Consider the following 17,599-nt stretch of genomic DNA (forward strand, 5'->3'; position numbering starts at 1 on the left):
TGCTCTAATACAGATTAGCCTAATGTTTTTCTTCTGCTGATACAATAGTCTAGCTCCTCAGTCCATTTCTATGATTTCAGCTGTCATATTGTGCTGTTCTTGATATTTTACAAACTGCCTTTTAACCTATAAAGATGAAAATCTGTTTCTCTACCCCCTACACTTCAGAAGATGTTTCTGAACTATACACCTTTCAAGTAAAGAAAGTTTATTGGAAAGCTTTATATATGAAGGTTATGTTGGAGGCAAAAAAAAAAAAAAAAAAAAGAACTATCTACAGTTATCTATGCTACCTACAGTTTCAGGAGAACTTAGTTGCTTTTCTGAGGCATGCAACTGAAAACGAGCAAACAAAACCCCCTTGGTATGTACCAGGATACCAGGCCGCAATAGGCCCATGTCCTAATTTAAGGTGCTTGATGTGCTACCAACCTGGAAGATCTCAGCTTGCAGAAAACATATTGGAAAAATGATGCATGGTAGTGAGATAGCACTGATGCTATCTTAGAAATCCAAAATATCACCAAGGTGGCAGGATATGGCCTGCCTTACACAGTGCTCAAGGCAATAGGTGATAGTTGGTACAAGACCTTTTTGGATGTTAGGGCTTTGTTTCTATAGCTGATAGGGGGAAAAATTTGACTGGATTAAATATCCTACATGACTATGAATGTGCCATAAAGAAAAATACTAACTATTGGGTAGAATTTTATGTAATATTCCTTGATATAGTAAGACCGGTCTTTGCCAATGTTTCCTAAAAACTTTCAACACATTCAAAAACCACAGGGCTAACACACATTGCTCCAGATTAGAATTAGCAGGTGTTTTAGGTAGCTGCTAGCAGTGCTTTTAGTCAGGAGCATCCATGTCTTATCATAACCTGTGTTACTTAAGCATAACATTTTCAAATCACATCACACTGAACAGGAAGCACAGGTTGTCAGCATGAATCTGGATTTCAGGCAGTTATTCAGATAGCTTTGGACACATACTTGCTTCTTAGGCAGACAGAAAAGCAAGATGTCCTCAGGATTCACATACGCTAGAAAGATGGAGAAAGACTGAATGACTAAGTCTTTTCACTAGAAACTTCCATTGGAAAAATGTTACACCCCAAAGTGAACTAGCTTGCATTTATTATTTTGAAAGACCTAAGCAGTATGTTTAACTGGTGTATCAACATAGCTCCCACGAAGTTTAGAACAACTCACACTAGCTGATAATCCAGCCCATTGTTTTTCAAACACATATCTAAAAGGAATGAATAGTGTAAATATCAACATGAGCAACTTGTTTACAACCATGCCATTCACGTGCTGAATTTTAACCACTTAAGTCTTGGGTGTCCTGCCATTGTATTCAACAGGACCAAGAGCAAGATTCACTTCTGTTTTTGGTTACATTAAAAAAAACAGTTGAACTTGAATAGCACAATTCCCATTTTGTCCTTCTACTTCCTAAGTCGCTATGTGCAGTTATGCTGGCAGACTACTAGCTTTGCAGTACTGCAATTCTGCAGTGCAATGGAGACAACCTCTTTTTCTCTAGACAGACTCCCTGAATGATGGGGAAGGGCTTGTGGACACAGGCAGCTACGACAAACCGCCTCAGGATGTCACTTATGCAGTGGCTGCTGCAACTGTGCGCCGCTGCCAGTCCCAGGGCCATGCCAAGAAAAGCATTCTCACAGCAAGCTGGATGTGACTCCCAAGAAAAGTACGAACAACTCCATTCCCAAGGTATTTGTCTAACAGAATGTGTGAAAATTACCTACAGAGAATGCATAATCACTAGTTTAAGCAGGTTTGACCGGGATTTAAATAGAGGTGGTAACAAAATCATGAGCCCTGGCAGCATTATCATAAATATCACATTATTCCATGTTGTTTTAAAATATCAGCTACTGTTCTAAGGCATAGAGAAACTGGGGCCCTTAGATGCTGTGCCAGTGTTAAGCAATTAAAAAAAAGAAGAAAAAAAGAACTTCTAAGGTGCATTTCTACCATCATTTTTCAGGATGTAACATGAACAATCTAAATGTGCAACTCGGTAGGGCAAATAATCCCTCCCACAATGGTACTTAGAACAGTCTCACAATTTCTGGAAGATTTACTGATAATGCTTATTGTTGGAAGCTGACAAATAGTATAGGACATGTCACTTATTTCCAGTTTTACGGTTTCTGACTGCACAGGTTTTATGCTTTCTACTGTCAGGACAGTTAAGTTGTTAGTACTGCATTTCAGTCTCACGGCTGATTTTAACAATTCTTATTTTAAAATACAGAGTGAATCTCATTAAGCTATGCTTTAGTCACATGCATGTTATAAATCATAGGACACAATAACCATTACTACAATAATAAGTAGTACTGGAGACGGCGCTTCAGTTCCTTAGATGTGAAGTGAGGGTCTCTCTGAACATGCTAGCGGAACTGGTACTCCATAATTTTTGATCTGCTACTCTTTTTATAAAAAGTTATCCATTGGTTTTTCTGCCATTTTCCTTGTAAATGCAGCTCATTTTACACTGTTTATCATATATGTGCTGCAGTGCTGAGGCACAGATGATTGCAGAGGGAAGCACTGGCTTTGAATGTATTTGGATTTACTGTTTCAGCCAACTCCTGGGGGTGAAATACTCAGAAAAACTGCAAAACTCCTATTAGACATCTGAGGATTGCCTGGTTAGGCCTTTGTCCTATTTATTTATGCATTAAGTTCATACATCTTCAGCATTTATTTTAGATAAAAGAGGCAATTTTCCTTCATCTTAATGCACAGATGCAGAATCAAGACTGACATTCTGGTTTAAGACTTGGTTGCTTCAGTGTAACAGTGAATAAACTATGACCTACTTTATACACTCCAGTATAATACAACCGGTTTGTGACAGTAGCTTATGAAAGGTTTATAGACCCACACTCTTGATTTTGTTTGAAATCGTAAGAACTATGAGAATTACATTTAGTAATTTAAACAGTTGACAACAGTAATGAAAAATACTATATACTCAGACTGTAAGAAGATGAAAATCCATTAAAGAAAATCTATTGGAATAACTTATTAGCAGGGGCTTAGAGTAAAATATATAAATAGAAAGGAGTTTCACCCTAGCCTTCCAATGAAATGCCAAAGAAGCCTGAACATGAAATTAGAGCTGCTAGCAGTCTGTCTGAAATAAGACCTGACTTTTAAAGAGACAGTTCTTTATAAAGCATATATAAAATTTTAGCCCCTTAGTCTTGGAAGTCAACATGCATGCAATAATTAGTGAAACCTTTCACTTCAAGAAATCTTCAGTCACCAGTGATAGGAAATTGATGCATTATAAATGGATATATTGTAAAACAAAAAAACCCATATATAATTAATTGAAGAAATTGGAAATTATGCCCATAGACATGTCTGCTACTCATGAATCTGAAATGGAACTGCCAGAAGATCACTCATCAGGATGCTGCTTTTGTTAAATGTACACACAAACGTGACAACACAAGCCTAATCCTCTATACCAGCAGCAGAGTTTGTATAATGCTTAACCTTGCCTTAATGACATTTACTGTAAGACCATTTCTAGGTCTGAGTCACTGCACTTTCAACAACTCCGTACGAGGCAGCGCCAAGTCTGAAAGCAGCAGTGTAGGTGATGCTGATCAGCCCACCAAGCTCTCAGTCAGCTTTCTGGTGACCAGTCTGCCAGGATGTTTCTGCAATGCCAGGCACATGCAGACACACTAGCTGCATTTAATTCCTTTAGAGAACACACACAATTTTAGGGAATTCATTTATTTACTTAGGATCAGATTAAGGAAGCAAGAACTGACATAGAGGAGAGACCCTAACACCAACAACCAGTAACAGACTTGGGAACAAGGGGTGAGAGATTTCTGGCAGTATTTGTTTATGTCATGCACCATGCCTTCCTAATCTTTTAATAAAAAGATGAAGAAGCCATCTGGATACATCTGTGTGGCATTTTTACAAGTCAAGGCGTACAAAGAGGAAAGCACAGGAAGAAATATTGAAAAATATATCCATTAAACCAGATGAACAACTGAGATGAACAGCTGAGTGTGGGAGAGAACAAACTTCACAGTACTAGGTGTACTGCAGACTGTATTTCTAATAACTATCCGAGTCTCCTCCAAATCAGTCAGTGACCTGAGATTCACAGAAAGAAACCCACAGCAACACAACAGTTTGGGAAGGAGGAACCTGGACTGCAGGGGGAAAAATCCAGAATGAAGGCAACTAGCCTATCTTCATCATGAAGGGGTCTATGCAGTTGTTTCGCATGTAATTAGTGGAGATGGAAAAAAGAGGTGAAAATGGAAACCTGACCTGAAGCGGGGAGAAATAATTACCGACTGCTAGGCCCCAGCCAAAAGCAATTTGGGAATTACAAGAAGAAGCCAGAGAAACTACATGCACATCCATTAGCACACACTATTTCTGAAGAGCTTCCTTCTTGGAAAACTTGACAGGTTCTGTGAAGTCACCAAACTGAAACGCTTATACAGACTAGAACAAATGATCAGGCACAAAGTTACATACAAAAGCATCTCCAGGTGACTAATAGCCACAGCCCGGGTTTAAAGGGAAGTTTGGGGCAAATCATTTGTACATTCTGCAATGTATCATTCACTCCTTAGCTGATCTATGAATCATATCTGAAGACTCCATTAACAGTTCATGGACTTTCTTTTCCCCTTCTTTTTTATCCCCCAAAATGTCAAGTCTAGTTTCGCTGCAGGACTTGGTGCAGGTTTTATTTCTTAACTGAGGATAGCCTTTCTTCCAGGCACTAAAGGCATCTTGTGGTTAGATGGAAATTTTGTTTTCATATACCTGAATGACTGACAAAAAACACCAACCAAATTTGCATCAAAAACAGTCTCTTGTTTTTCACTATTATCTTGAAAAATGAAGGTAAAAAGACAAAAACTAACCACCTCTCCCTCCAAAACCTGTGAAGAATTCCTCTTCCCCTTCAAAACAGAAAAATGAAATAAAAAACATTTATCTTTATATATCACAGAATAATCTACAAATTGCAATCTTTTTTTTCTCCATTACATATCACTACTAAAAATTGCAAAGTGATGGGTAAAAACAGATCTTTGGCACTGGAGAATTAGTTCAGCTAGCTGATAAAGCTGCTGTGCCTGTAAGTGCAGTTCAGAAGATCACATATTTCATAGCTCATCTACACTATCATCTTTAATTTTTTTAAAACATTCCCAGTGTAGTTTCAGAAATTAAATATTACTGCAATCTGTATAGCTTTTCAAAGACATTTGAGTCCGGGCATGGACCAATAAAGCAGAATCTACATCATGAGTCTCATGACTTTTATCACTACATTCTCAGCTGTTAGTGCCAAGATTAAACTTTCAGAAACATCTCAAGCATCCTGAATTAGGCTTGATGAAAAACACCACATATTAGGCTACTGGCATGGCTTTGTTCTTGGATTTTCTTTTCTTTAAAAGAAGTTTTTAAGGTCTTTTGCATAACTGAAAGCTTATACATTTGCTTTTAAAATGCATGCAATTATATATATGAAGGCATTTAAAATCATGTTGAATATAGCACTTTCGTTTTAGGAAAGAAAGATTAAGTGTTTTGTATCAACAACCCTAATATCTGTAAATACAGTAATTAAAAAAAAATACAGTAAATTTCTTTTAATTGCACAGAGCATTCTACTGACAGCAAGCACTGTTTTGCTTTAAACCTGTTTTTTAATCTGTACAGGTCAGTTTAAACCAAAATCTTTCGAGGAAATACTTGCAATATGAGAAATCTTAACAGACAATTTCATACATTTTAGAAGTGTAAAACCATGGAATATTGGGTGGTCCCCACTTCCAAGAGCTCTGTAATAAGACACATTAAAGATCTACAGCTATGGTATAAAAAGAGGGCAGATGAAGTTAGAAAGAAAATATTTAAATTCCTCCTAAAACATAATTGAGTATCAGCCATCCTTGGTCAAAGTGGAAAATAAGGAAGGAGGAAAACTCTCACATAAGAATGATAAAATACCCTATGTTTTCCTGAGCTGAATTTTTCTAAATAAACCACTGAGGTGCAGTTTTTAAGAGATCCACTAGCTATCTAGACTACATCTTCTGCTAATCCAGAATTATAACCTACAGTACATTTCTAATGTTTTTTTTAAACCTAGTTTAAGATGCCCCATTTATATATCCCCTCTTCAGTATTTTGTTTGGGAACTTGCTCAGTTGTGCAAACATCCAGGCAACCGTAACCTCATTTATGGCCTCATTAATAAGGATCAATTGGAGCACATGACTCTACTCACATGTTTACTTGTTTATGGAATAAATTCCAAGAAGTTTCACTGTGTAGACATTTTTCTGGGTAATGAATTCTAACATTTCTTCCTCTTTTTCAATTCTTTCTGTTTTTCTTATTCTGCACTTTTTCGCATCCCTGATATAGCCATCCTTCAAAAGTGTGCAGACTTGACTTTCCCTGTTCAGCTTCTCTTAGTAAACATATTCAGCTTTCAAACCGTTCTTTCTAATTCAGGTGGAGACACATCTCAGCTGTATAAGGAGTGACTGCATTTCCTTGCTTGAGAGCATGCATCTGTTCCTGCTCTAGTGCAACACATGCTCCCAAAATATGCAGCCTGTTCTCCCCTTTATCTGCAATCTCATTCTGGTTTTCAAGGATTTTCCAGTGACAGACCACCTACATTTTGAGTTCATCTTCAACATACTGCTGGTTGCATCTTCCTAAAGGAAGAGATTCATTCTCTGGAAGAAGTATCTTTAAAACCTCTCACTGTAGGTGAATAATAAGATACCTTTAACTGCCAAAAGAGAAATATAGCTTGAAAACTGAATGGCATCTAAAGGAATATTCCCCTCCTGTATCTAGAAATCAACCCTCCCACACCTGCTGTGAAGATTACTTTGTTTCTCCTTTTGGTTTAACTAGATTTTCCACATACTGCGTACATTCACTATTACAGAAGTACCTTGCAAAGCTACCATCTATGGCTGATCTGTAAGAACTCCCAAGCTAGTAGGGTCACAGGTTTTTACCATAAAAACAGAAATGTGTCTTCTACTACTTCATCTGAGAACAGTGCTTTTTAAAAATAAAGTTATACAAATTTTACCAGGGAAAGAAGAAAAGAAAGCCCTTAGGAAGAAAATAGCTGAAAATACTAGACATTGTGTACAGAACCGATTGTCTTTTCAACAGTACACCAGGACAGAAATAACCACTGTAACAGACAGTGTCAGTATAGTCTGCGGTGCGCCTAAGCAATGAATAGGTTTAGACATTTTCAAAAATAAAGGTCAAATATTTTCAAATTCCTTTCATTGTATGACAGATACCTTTTCATTTCCAGTGCTGCCTCATCACTGCTGCATCTGCATAACACACTGCTCAGAATTGAGACTAGACAGGGCTTGCCCATTGCACAGAGGCACAAAAAGAGAAGGCTTAAAAGTTCCTCTTTAATTATAGCCACTTGCAGAGATATCAGTTTCACGTGCTTTCTCTGCACTCTCCACTTTTCCTCCTTCATCTGTCACTGCAAGTTAGAACTACTCTGGAATAGTTCTATCTCATTCCCATGGGGATCTGTCTTTCAAAGATGCAATCAGCTCTTTAACCAAAGAGCAAAGGTTTGTTTATGTTCAAAAACAGTAAAGGAAAAACATGACTGGGCTATATGGAATACCAGCTAAGACAAGAAGATGCAGCAAACTACAAGTTCAAAATGAGTATTTTAGGCTGCAGATATTGACAAAATTAACATGGACAGCCCTAGATAAATGCATGCTGGGAAGAGAAGTTCTGAGAAGACAGACATTCTCAGAGTAGGTCACCAGGCGCATGAAACCAAAAGCAGGTATTGCTATGTGTTTCCTACTACATCACATTCTGCCAACTGTGATCCCAGGTAACAAGCAAGCTATTGAAGAACCTATTTAAATAAAGTTTATATTAAAGTAGTTTCAGTGAACTCGACTAATGAAATCAGAAAGGACATCATCTTCAAAGAAAGCCCCAGCCCATCTGCTGTTCTCTCATATCCTCTGGAGTTTGGTTTTTCTTTAATTAGTAGTACTTTCTGTAGAAGGTAATATTTTTAGAAACATTCATGAAAGATTCAGGAACCAATTTATCCCATCAACTGTGCTAAACCAGTAGAGTCATTTTGGGGGTGATTCTCTTCCTCTCTACAAGTGTAAAGCTGTGAGCCACTACACTGAGTCTTCAGTTTTATGCTTCTCTACATTTTCAGTCTGAAAGCAGAAACTGTTTATAGTAAGGACTATCAGACCCTAAATATAGATCATAAGCAGTATAGCAAACAAAATGTTAGCCAAGAACTGCTATAACTTTATGATCTTAGGTAAAGGCTGGAAGAAATGCATCTTTTTCTTTGAACTCAAAAAGAAATTATGCAGGTATGTTAGAAGAAGTCAACAGTCCTGCAAGATGCTACTCATTTCCCCACTTCCTTTCCTATAGTAATTTTCATGCAAAGTTGTCATACATGCTATATCCCAGAACACTTTTCAATACTAGTAATTAATAGTATAGACAATGTAAGGAGAGAAAAACAGAGGGATACAAACAAACAAAAAAGATAGGCTTTTAAATGTGTTTTGACATGGGTGGACAATCAGAGGCTGACATGGAGGTTACACGATATCCTGGCCTACCAAACCAAGCAGACATACCATGTAGCATAGGGTTTCATGTGACGCAGCAGGCACAGGACAATCAGTTGATCTAAAAGTGAGTTGCCATCACAGATGGGCAGTTTTCCTTCCCTCTGTTGCTGTCGCACCATTTCCCTTATATTGGATCTAAGGATTGTGTCATTAGAGGGTAAGTCACTTCAGCAGGCTGATCCAGCAGAAAACTTACCCAAGGCACACAAGAACGAAAATAAAGAGCAGTTCTTTGTCAGATCAGCCAGACGAATCGATCCACCACAAAGCCAGGGCAAGGCAAGATTGCTAGAGCCAAGGCAAGGCAAGGATGGCAGAAACCCTGGTCAAGGAAGCACAGGACCACCCCTTCAATGGGCAAGTTGATGGACCACTTGCTGCCACATAAAGATCATACTCTTAGTCCCTACTCAGAAGAACTCAAAGAATTTCGTTCTGGTTATGTTCTAATGAAAATTAAAGCTTCAGTATTTGTCTCTATAATAATGAATGTATGTTAACACACTTTCTGAAAATGGAAAAACAAAAAGAATGACTTTGAATTTCTTAATTACAATAAGTTTACATTTATAACTTCCTTTTAATATCCTCTTTAAGTATTATACAAACAATATACAATATTATACAAACATAAGTTCATAAAATTATAAATATTTGTTTTTAAAATATACACATGAAATAAGCCTTCCATTACATTGTACTGAGAACCACAACAAAGCAGAATCTGACCATTAGGCTCACACTAGCAGAGTCTTTGGCTGATATTTTCATGGAAGGTATGCTGATCTTTCTAGTAGTGTCAATAGAATCACATTACTGTTTGAGTCAGCATTTTCTAAAAGCTATTTGGCAGCTCACACTGTTCATCCCCTACAGTTAGATCCAACAATCTTTACAGCACTTAATAAACAGGTTTAAAGTCATATACAAATTCAAGAAATACTTCATTGTTATTCTTAATGTAGTTAACTTTGTAATAAATTGCTATATCTATTTTAAAATGTTCTTTTTTTCTTTTGATTGTGAATCTAATTCTTTACTTGTGACATCTGAGTCTTTAGCAACAACAAATGCTTTGTTCTGCTTGGTGCAAATAGCACAATGGTTTAATTAAAGGGGAGATTTCACAGTAATTCAGTTAAACCAAATGTGTAGATAGACAAGCTTAAAAAGTAGGTGTGCTGTGCTATTCATTATTGTATGAGCGCTCATAATCCACTTCAGTGCAAAGTCAGCTGGGTTAAGCTGAACCACTGACGCGGGCAATTTAACCATGTTGACTTCACAGTGAAACAGGGTTTAATAACAGTAATAAATAGCAGAATAATAATAGCAGAAATAAGAACAGCTGGAACGTTAACAAAATTAATTATGGCATTGCAGCTGAGCTGGATAATGAAAAACACTGGACAGTAACTATTACAGCTGTTTCCAAATAGCCAGCTGTCTGTGCCTCAAGGCTATTTTATGTATGGATATTCAAGTTAACTTAACAGGGCTCAGTTAAGTAATTATAGAAACAATTTGATAATATGGAAAGCTAAAGTACTAAAAGCAATACAAATTTGCACTTAATAAAAATTGAAAAGGGTACCACTTCTTTGAAGTGGTAGAACAGCTGTGTGTACTATAGTTCTAAAATAATTAATTTGATGAGAGGAAAGCTCTATGAAGGGGGTTAAAAGGAGACATTTTTTCTTCTTGAAACAAGTGGTAAAGGATGTAGAGGAAATCTTATCACTATGTTATTCTCTGAAACAATGGAAATAATTCAGTTTCTTCAGTGACAGAAGCTCCTTGAATTAAATCAGTGCCAACTGCCAATTAATTCAACTGGTCTATTCCCCCCTATTTTTTTTGCCATTGTATGTATTCTTACTAGCAACATTTTCAAAATGGTTTCAACTTGTCCTCTGAAAATGCACTTGTAATTTCACCTCTAAGATTTCCTATGTGTGAAGATTGTAAACTATGATTGCCCACATAAGCAGGGCAGAAAGCCACCCTATGTGCCTACACAAACACAGCCTTCATACACAGTTCTCCTGCACGTACATGGAAACTAAAGCTGAAAATAACACGCACAATTTTAGCAGTTCATTTCCTAGAATATTTTTGCTGAACTATACCACTGCTACAACATCTGGAGAGAATTCATTCACTAGCATTGAGATCTTTCCCTGTTTTAGCTTTTTGGAATGCAAGGACTCTGAGCGCCTCACAGCCTTCCCTTTTCCAGATGCTGCGCTTCAGCATAAACCAAGAGGACAGCTGTACGCATCCATTGATGCAAGTCTCCCTGAAACTACAGCATTACCTAAGAGAAACGTGCAGCACTGCCTCCTCAGTACTGACTAGGTTCACCACTTTCCTGCACTGGTTTGGGAATGATGTTACACGGTAGCTACAAGCGTACTGATCAGCTTCCCTTCTTTTTTTTTTTTTTTTTTTTTTTAATTTTCACATAAATCTAACTCTAGAAGAAAAAACGTAAAGTCAGTCTAATATGATACACACTCCTTTTCACAGTGATATGTTGTAGATATATACCGGGAGGACTATTTTAAAATTTACTTCCCAGAAATAAGTGGAAGGCTTATGTACGTGTTACTCTTACCAGTACCCTGGAGAATGAAACATGTAAAAAGATTCCATGCTTTGATGAGATGATACAAATGCTAACAAATGGAAAACAGTGAGTGCAAAACACAAACATCAAACTGGAATCATTTAAAATGCATTAGCAAGCCTGCTAGGTCAACTTCTATTACCACCTTCAGTAATGCAATTCTAAACAACTAACATGGACAGAATTAGACAAGTATTACAAAGGGAAGAATCTGGCTTTCATTTTGTAAATTTATATTGAAATTAATTTTATCATAGTAAATTTGAATCCACTGTTTTCAGATCTTTGAAAAAGGCTTGCTTATGTTTTTTTAAAAAAAACATATACCCACAAAAATTGTTTAAAAGTAAACTCTCATTAAACCACAGTAAATATGCTATGAAATCCCACAGAGACTCGAAGAAAGCCTTGGTCATTCTGTCAAAACTTTCTTTATGTATAAGTTAGGTCTGCTAGAAGAGAATTTATCGGTGATGGATATTACTTCTCATTGTTTTTACATACTTTTAGTAAGAACTCTAAGCTACCACACCAAGAATTCTACTTCACTTGCTGCACACACCTCTTTCCCGCCCATATTTATGTACACATAAATACAGTTTTCCCCTATTGTGATATATGATTTTGTCTTTCAGAATGATTCTGTTCAGCTACACTATATCCCTGAGGCAACTGTGTTCACAGATAAATAAAACCTGACCTTTAGTGGATTAAAACTGCAATATAAATATGAATCAATGTTTGGAGAATCTAATTTTGCAGCCCTTGTAACAAATTGCTATCACAGAAAACAATCATGACAGTCTTCCGATTTCAATATTTGCAGCAAATTGTATACTGCATTGAAGAAAATTCTTCTTGTTCTGAGCCCTTCATAGAGAAGTGAAGCGCTGATCAAAAAGTCCTGTATATAGTACAGTGTAGACATAAAAAATGTATTAGTTCACAACACCTTGCATTACATAATACTGTAAAAACAAGGCAGTGAGGAGTCCATGATACATAAAGGAAGGCTTAGAAACAATCTTTGGAAAAATTACTCTCTTTTATGACAACTTTGATTTTTTTTTTTTTTTGGTGACTTATTTGTACGCATATACTCTCAACTGATACTTGACTATCTTCGTGATTTTCATTTTTCCAAAAAGTTCTACTGTCAGACTTCTGCAAACTGAATTCACACTTAAGCATTCACAGCTGAAATACAACCTGCAGGAACAGCTTTTATTGTAGTCCAGCTGTTTTCACAGACATGTTGAACTGGTATGGAGGTTGCCATTCACTATCGTCTTTGTTAATTATGAGCCTGCCTCCCAAAGTATCTAAGTATCTACTGAAAGATTTCTATTCCAACTCGTATTGGTATAAGTACCTGTATCAACACAAGCTAGTCATTCTTCTGATAAGAATTTTTAACACTGAGAAGGAACACTTGAGGAAACTCTTCCAATATTACAACAAAAGCAGATTTCATTGGACACATTCTATTAAACAGCATGATGCAGCTGGAGCTAGCCTGCAGAAACTTCAATCTGGCTCATGCCTTTTCCCTGGAGGACATGAGGAATGGCTTTCTGGACAGGAAAATGCTTCTCCTTGCACTTGCAAACATGCAAACCACAGGACTAGCCAGTAGCTGCTGCTGCTGCTGCTGCCACCATCTCACATCACAAGGAAAGCAGGAAAACTGGAGAGAGGTACCCGGAAGGTACCTAATGTAGGTACCCGGAAGGAGTTGCTGATGCAGCAAGGCCCCTGGGGAGCATGGTGGAGGCAGTACTAGAATGCGACTCTCACAATTGCCAAGGTTAAATCACCCTGTGGTACCATCCTGTGAATGTGACAAGCAGGTGAGCATCACAGATGATTAAAGCAGGAGGCACACAGAGGCAGCTTTAGAAATGTAACAGTGTACCTGCCCTAGAGGATGAGAGTTGCCACTAGTTCGCTTTATACTACGTGAAAAAACGTAGATTACTTCATAAATCCAACACATCTTAAAATGTTCATTCCCAGTACTGCCTGCAGTTTGCTGCACAGCTGTTGTATGAGAATGGGTTTAAATGCTGTTCCACTTCACTCAATATAGAACTTGTGTTACAGCAACACTACTTATTAAGATATTTAGTGGAAAGATTTATACTATATGTACAGAAACCTCAGTTCATTAGAAAGTATCCAGTGCAAAAATCTACTTATCCAATTTTGACTGCAGAATTAGTTGCTCTTACAATTCCAAATGCTTGACAGTGAACTTACACAGTTATAATTGCAACATTGCCCTGACTATATCTTTTCAAAACTAATGCTATCCAACAGATATGCAAGTACAAATAGGAAATAACTGAAAAGAAGTTTAGGAAATCAAAGGCTGGTCAATATGGAAGCTTGAAAAGATGTAGAATTTATCAATTTATAACTTTACATTTGCTAGTATTATAAAAAAGCAGCCCATCTGGAACTGTGTGGATTCCACACAAGCACAAGAATCCAGCATGTGTTTAAAATGTTATCATTATCCCCAAGTGCCTATTACATTTATATTGTATGAAGGGGAAAAAAAAGTCAAAATTTGAAAAACTGAAAAGAAGGGGCTATTTTGTAACTCCAGTTATTATAATAATCATTATTAGAAACAGATTTGTCCTTTCATGTGTGTGAAAGGAGAAACTCCTTTTATCTTTAGGCAAAGATTTCTTTACAAGATTGCAAACACAAAGGGAAAATGCATGGAACTTTCATGTCATCCTTTTAGCCTGATCTACTTGCGACTGATGATAAATGGAATGGATGAACAATAAAAAGTGAAAAAATAATTGCAGTGCATTAGGTTAATGATACGACTGCTGTTAATTCCTTTGGCATTTACAGAGCAGGGACTATTTTATGATTAAAATGCTTCATAGAAAAATTTTGTTATATCATCTATTAAAAAGCAGTTCTGAAATTAACAGTACCCACAGAATATCTGACGACTAAAGTTACTGAAGAATAGGAAGGATCTAATCATTTACAACAAGCTCTGATTGCTACAGCAGTGGTGTTAATAAGTACTATTTATGTCTGGACATTCTTACTGTAGCTTCTAAATTAAAGCATATTGTGAGAATGGCAAACTCTTAGTTCCAGAATACAGTTTCACACTTGTGCCTGAGTACAATAACTCCACTTAATTAAGAAGAACCATTAAGTTGCATACAACTTGCATAATGAAACAACATTGGAGGGGAAGTCCAAAAGGACATATTTCATGTCTCCACTTAGACTTTGAATGTGTAGAAATTGGGTACCTGGCTCAAGAAGCTGAGAAAATGAAACACCGAGATGGTCTATAGAGGCAGGAAAGACAGCCAGCCAGCTCCATATAGCGACCCACAATACTCGATGCTGAGTGAAAAGTTGCCTAGGTCATTAGGCAATACTGAGCAGAGAGGCCTCTCGTTAGGAGGAAGGTGCCTAATTCCAGATGGCACATCAGGAACTTTCAGTCATTTGAAATCTAGAGTCAGAGATCCTTCTGGATAGCAGGCATCTAACCAACCAGAACACAGTATTTTTAAAACCTCTCACAGAAACCTGATTCTAAACTCCCTTACCCTTTAGGGATGCAAACATAAGTCTTTTTTTCCCCGCAGTGAAGTCTCACCAAAACCAGGCTCAGAATGAGGGCATCGACAGATGTGCTTTTGTGTACTGAACCGAAGCGTTCTAAAACATGACCTGCAGCTGGCTATTAGCTCCTGCCAATCGACTGGAGATCAGCACCCCTCAGCCGTGATACAGTAACCAACTACAAGAATGCCATCTCATTTTCTGCTTAATTCAACCAAACTGTGGGCTGCTGAAAGAAACGATCCTCTCTCCCCAGTGCCACTTTCTCCTGTGTGTGAGATTAGGGATCACACGGCTACATAGCTGCAGAAAACTAATCTGCCCCAAAACAAAAAAACCCTAATTGATCCAAAGCCAGGATGTAGTTGCACAATCACTAAAACTGATGTAAGAGATACTGAGTTGGACTGACCCTTTTGGCAGCTCACAGTTTGATCAATTAACTATGTGAAACTGCACCCTGAATGCTCTTTGTAGTTCTGGGCAAAGTGAAAGGCCAGCTTAAGTGAACGGACGTCCGAGAACACGTCTGTGACAGTGCCATTAGAATGAAGGACCAAACGACGGGGAGGGGTAAAGCAGGATTTTCTCTTTCTTCAGCTTATGAACAATATAGCTCAGCAACCTCTTCTCACCTTCACCTGTGACATGTAATTCACATCCCTACACTCTGAGTTTGGCCCATAGAGGTTGATAAAATGTGGAATATTGAGGAGCTAGAAATATTTTAAAGTGAATTGTTCTGCTTTAGAAGACAAAGAGACTGGACAAACAATCAGAATTATATGGCTGTGCTTGAGTAAGTAAAGAATAACTTTGTCCATATCAATGAGGCCTTGCTGACAACCAGAGCAAAAGGAAACTTACTACACTATTAGTTCTTAAAGCAATCTGGCTTGTTTTCCCTTGGTAATTATATAGGGTTGCTTGGGTTTGTTTTCTTTTTTTAGAACTGTACAGGCCAACTTCTGCTATAAATAACTACAGGAAAATACCAGTATAACATTTACCAGATAGAAACCACAGTTTAGAAAAACTGCACTAAACTTGTCTGATAAAAATGAGTGTTTAAATGCTGTATAGCTTGTAGATGTCTGATCCTGCCCTAGGAAATTCTGTGTCACAACATGATCATAGTCCCATGCAGTTATTGAGATCTGGCCCTGTACTGTATTTTTCATTGCCATTTTTAGCTACTCAGGCAACTAGCTTAGAATAAATAGTGACGGTACAGAAACAGCTAAGCACTTCAGTCAGACCTTGCCTTCTGTTTTCACTTCTGATTAGTGTTCTACTGTGTGATATATTTCTTAATACAAGTTGTAGCATAAAAATTAAACACTTAATGTAGAAAAAAATCCTGAAAATATCCAATTTAGTTAACTTACCTTTGGCTTCCTGCTTCATCCAGAATTCTTTCAAATTTTTAATAACATTTTTGTCCTCTCTCAGCTGCTTTTGCCACTCACGTAGCTCTTGTACTTCAGGATCACAGCGGACCTGGGAAAGGAAAAATAGAAAATATAGCTAAAATTATATATGCACATGGATCTCAAGAAGGTAAGACAATTTTTTTGCAGGCCTGTGATTGTGCAAATATGTGGCATCCATCATTTTCACAGGGCCAGATGTAAAAGCACAATCCCAGAGGTTCAGAGTTTTCAACTGACCTAGAAATAAAACCCACATAATTGACAAACCCCACTGAAAACATAAATATGACAATTACGGGATCATTTTGATTACCAAGGACTCCTGAGAATGTGACTGGAGTGAGATGCTTATTCTTCGAGTTAATTAAAATTTTAAGCATTATACTGGCGGTTATTAGTGCCTTTAGAAAACCACAACACTATAAAACCAACCCACTGACCAACTATAACAGAGCATGAGAGGCGTATGAAGGGTCATACAGCAGGAAATTTATTCCAGCAAACAGATTCACACCTGCTACCAGCTGCAAATAGGCTTACTGACAATCCCAGTCATACAAATTTCACAAACAGGAAAGTCATTAATCCGTTATTTAAAGTATTTAGAATGCACTACATGGTATCTATTCTTTGTCAGTCAATCGTCCGTACGAAGGACCTAATTCTGCTTCCATATAGCACAATGACAATAGGCACAGGCCTTGTCTGCATTTAAGATTTAAGTTGTATTCTTCTATTATTGCTTTAGTGCTGGTGTAGATTCTACTTACATGAGTAAGAGTTAGCTTTGCATCAACAGCTTTTACTGCCCTGCTACTTAAACTTGCTCAATGCAGGCCTTGATTAAACAGCAGTTAAGTATGTTGCCAGTTGTCCACCTTGGCATTCACACAACTAATACCATCAGTACTAAGGGAAAAATGCAGAACAGATGTAGTCCCTCTGACAATAAGGGGAAGGGAGATGTGCTATTTATTAGATTAGACATCGATAAGGGATCATTCTTAGAGTCACATTTAAATTACAATCGAGTTACTAAAAATGTAGTTTCTCATTTTTTCCAAAAGTTATGTATATAAAATGTCCTTATGTTTTAGGACTCAATGTCCCTGTATTCAGGCTTAAATTGAATAACAAATGGTAGAAACAAGTAGAAATAACCTTGTTTTTTTCTGGATACATTTTTTG

General features: G+C 37.3%; 1 protein-coding gene across 3 annotated transcripts in view; it reads right to left on the reverse strand.

The window, feature by feature from the left end:
• IQCK (IQ motif containing K) overlaps window positions 1-17,599 on the reverse strand; it is a 47,538-nt gene that overhangs the window by 2,196 nt on the left and 27,743 nt on the right. Inside the window, exons 8-9 of one of the 3 annotated variants that reach the window (XM_064520314.1) lie at window positions 16,367-16,478; window positions 8,934-9,059 (exon numbers count right to left, since the gene is read on the reverse strand). In XM_064520314.1, coding sequence (XP_064376384.1) covers window positions 8,934-9,059; window positions 16,367-16,478 — 238 coding nt within the window. Of the gene's footprint in view, window positions 1-8,933; window positions 9,060-9,303; window positions 12,271-16,366; window positions 16,479-17,599 lie in introns of those variants that run through there. The other 2 variants (XM_064520316.1, XM_064520315.1) reach the window with 2 other exon arrangements.

The sequence above is a fragment of the Dromaius novaehollandiae genome, chromosome 14, assembly GCF_036370855.1.
Source record: "Dromaius novaehollandiae isolate bDroNov1 chromosome 14, bDroNov1.hap1, whole genome shotgun sequence".
NCBI classification, from domain to species: domain Eukaryota; kingdom Metazoa; phylum Chordata; class Aves; order Casuariiformes; family Dromaiidae; genus Dromaius; species Dromaius novaehollandiae.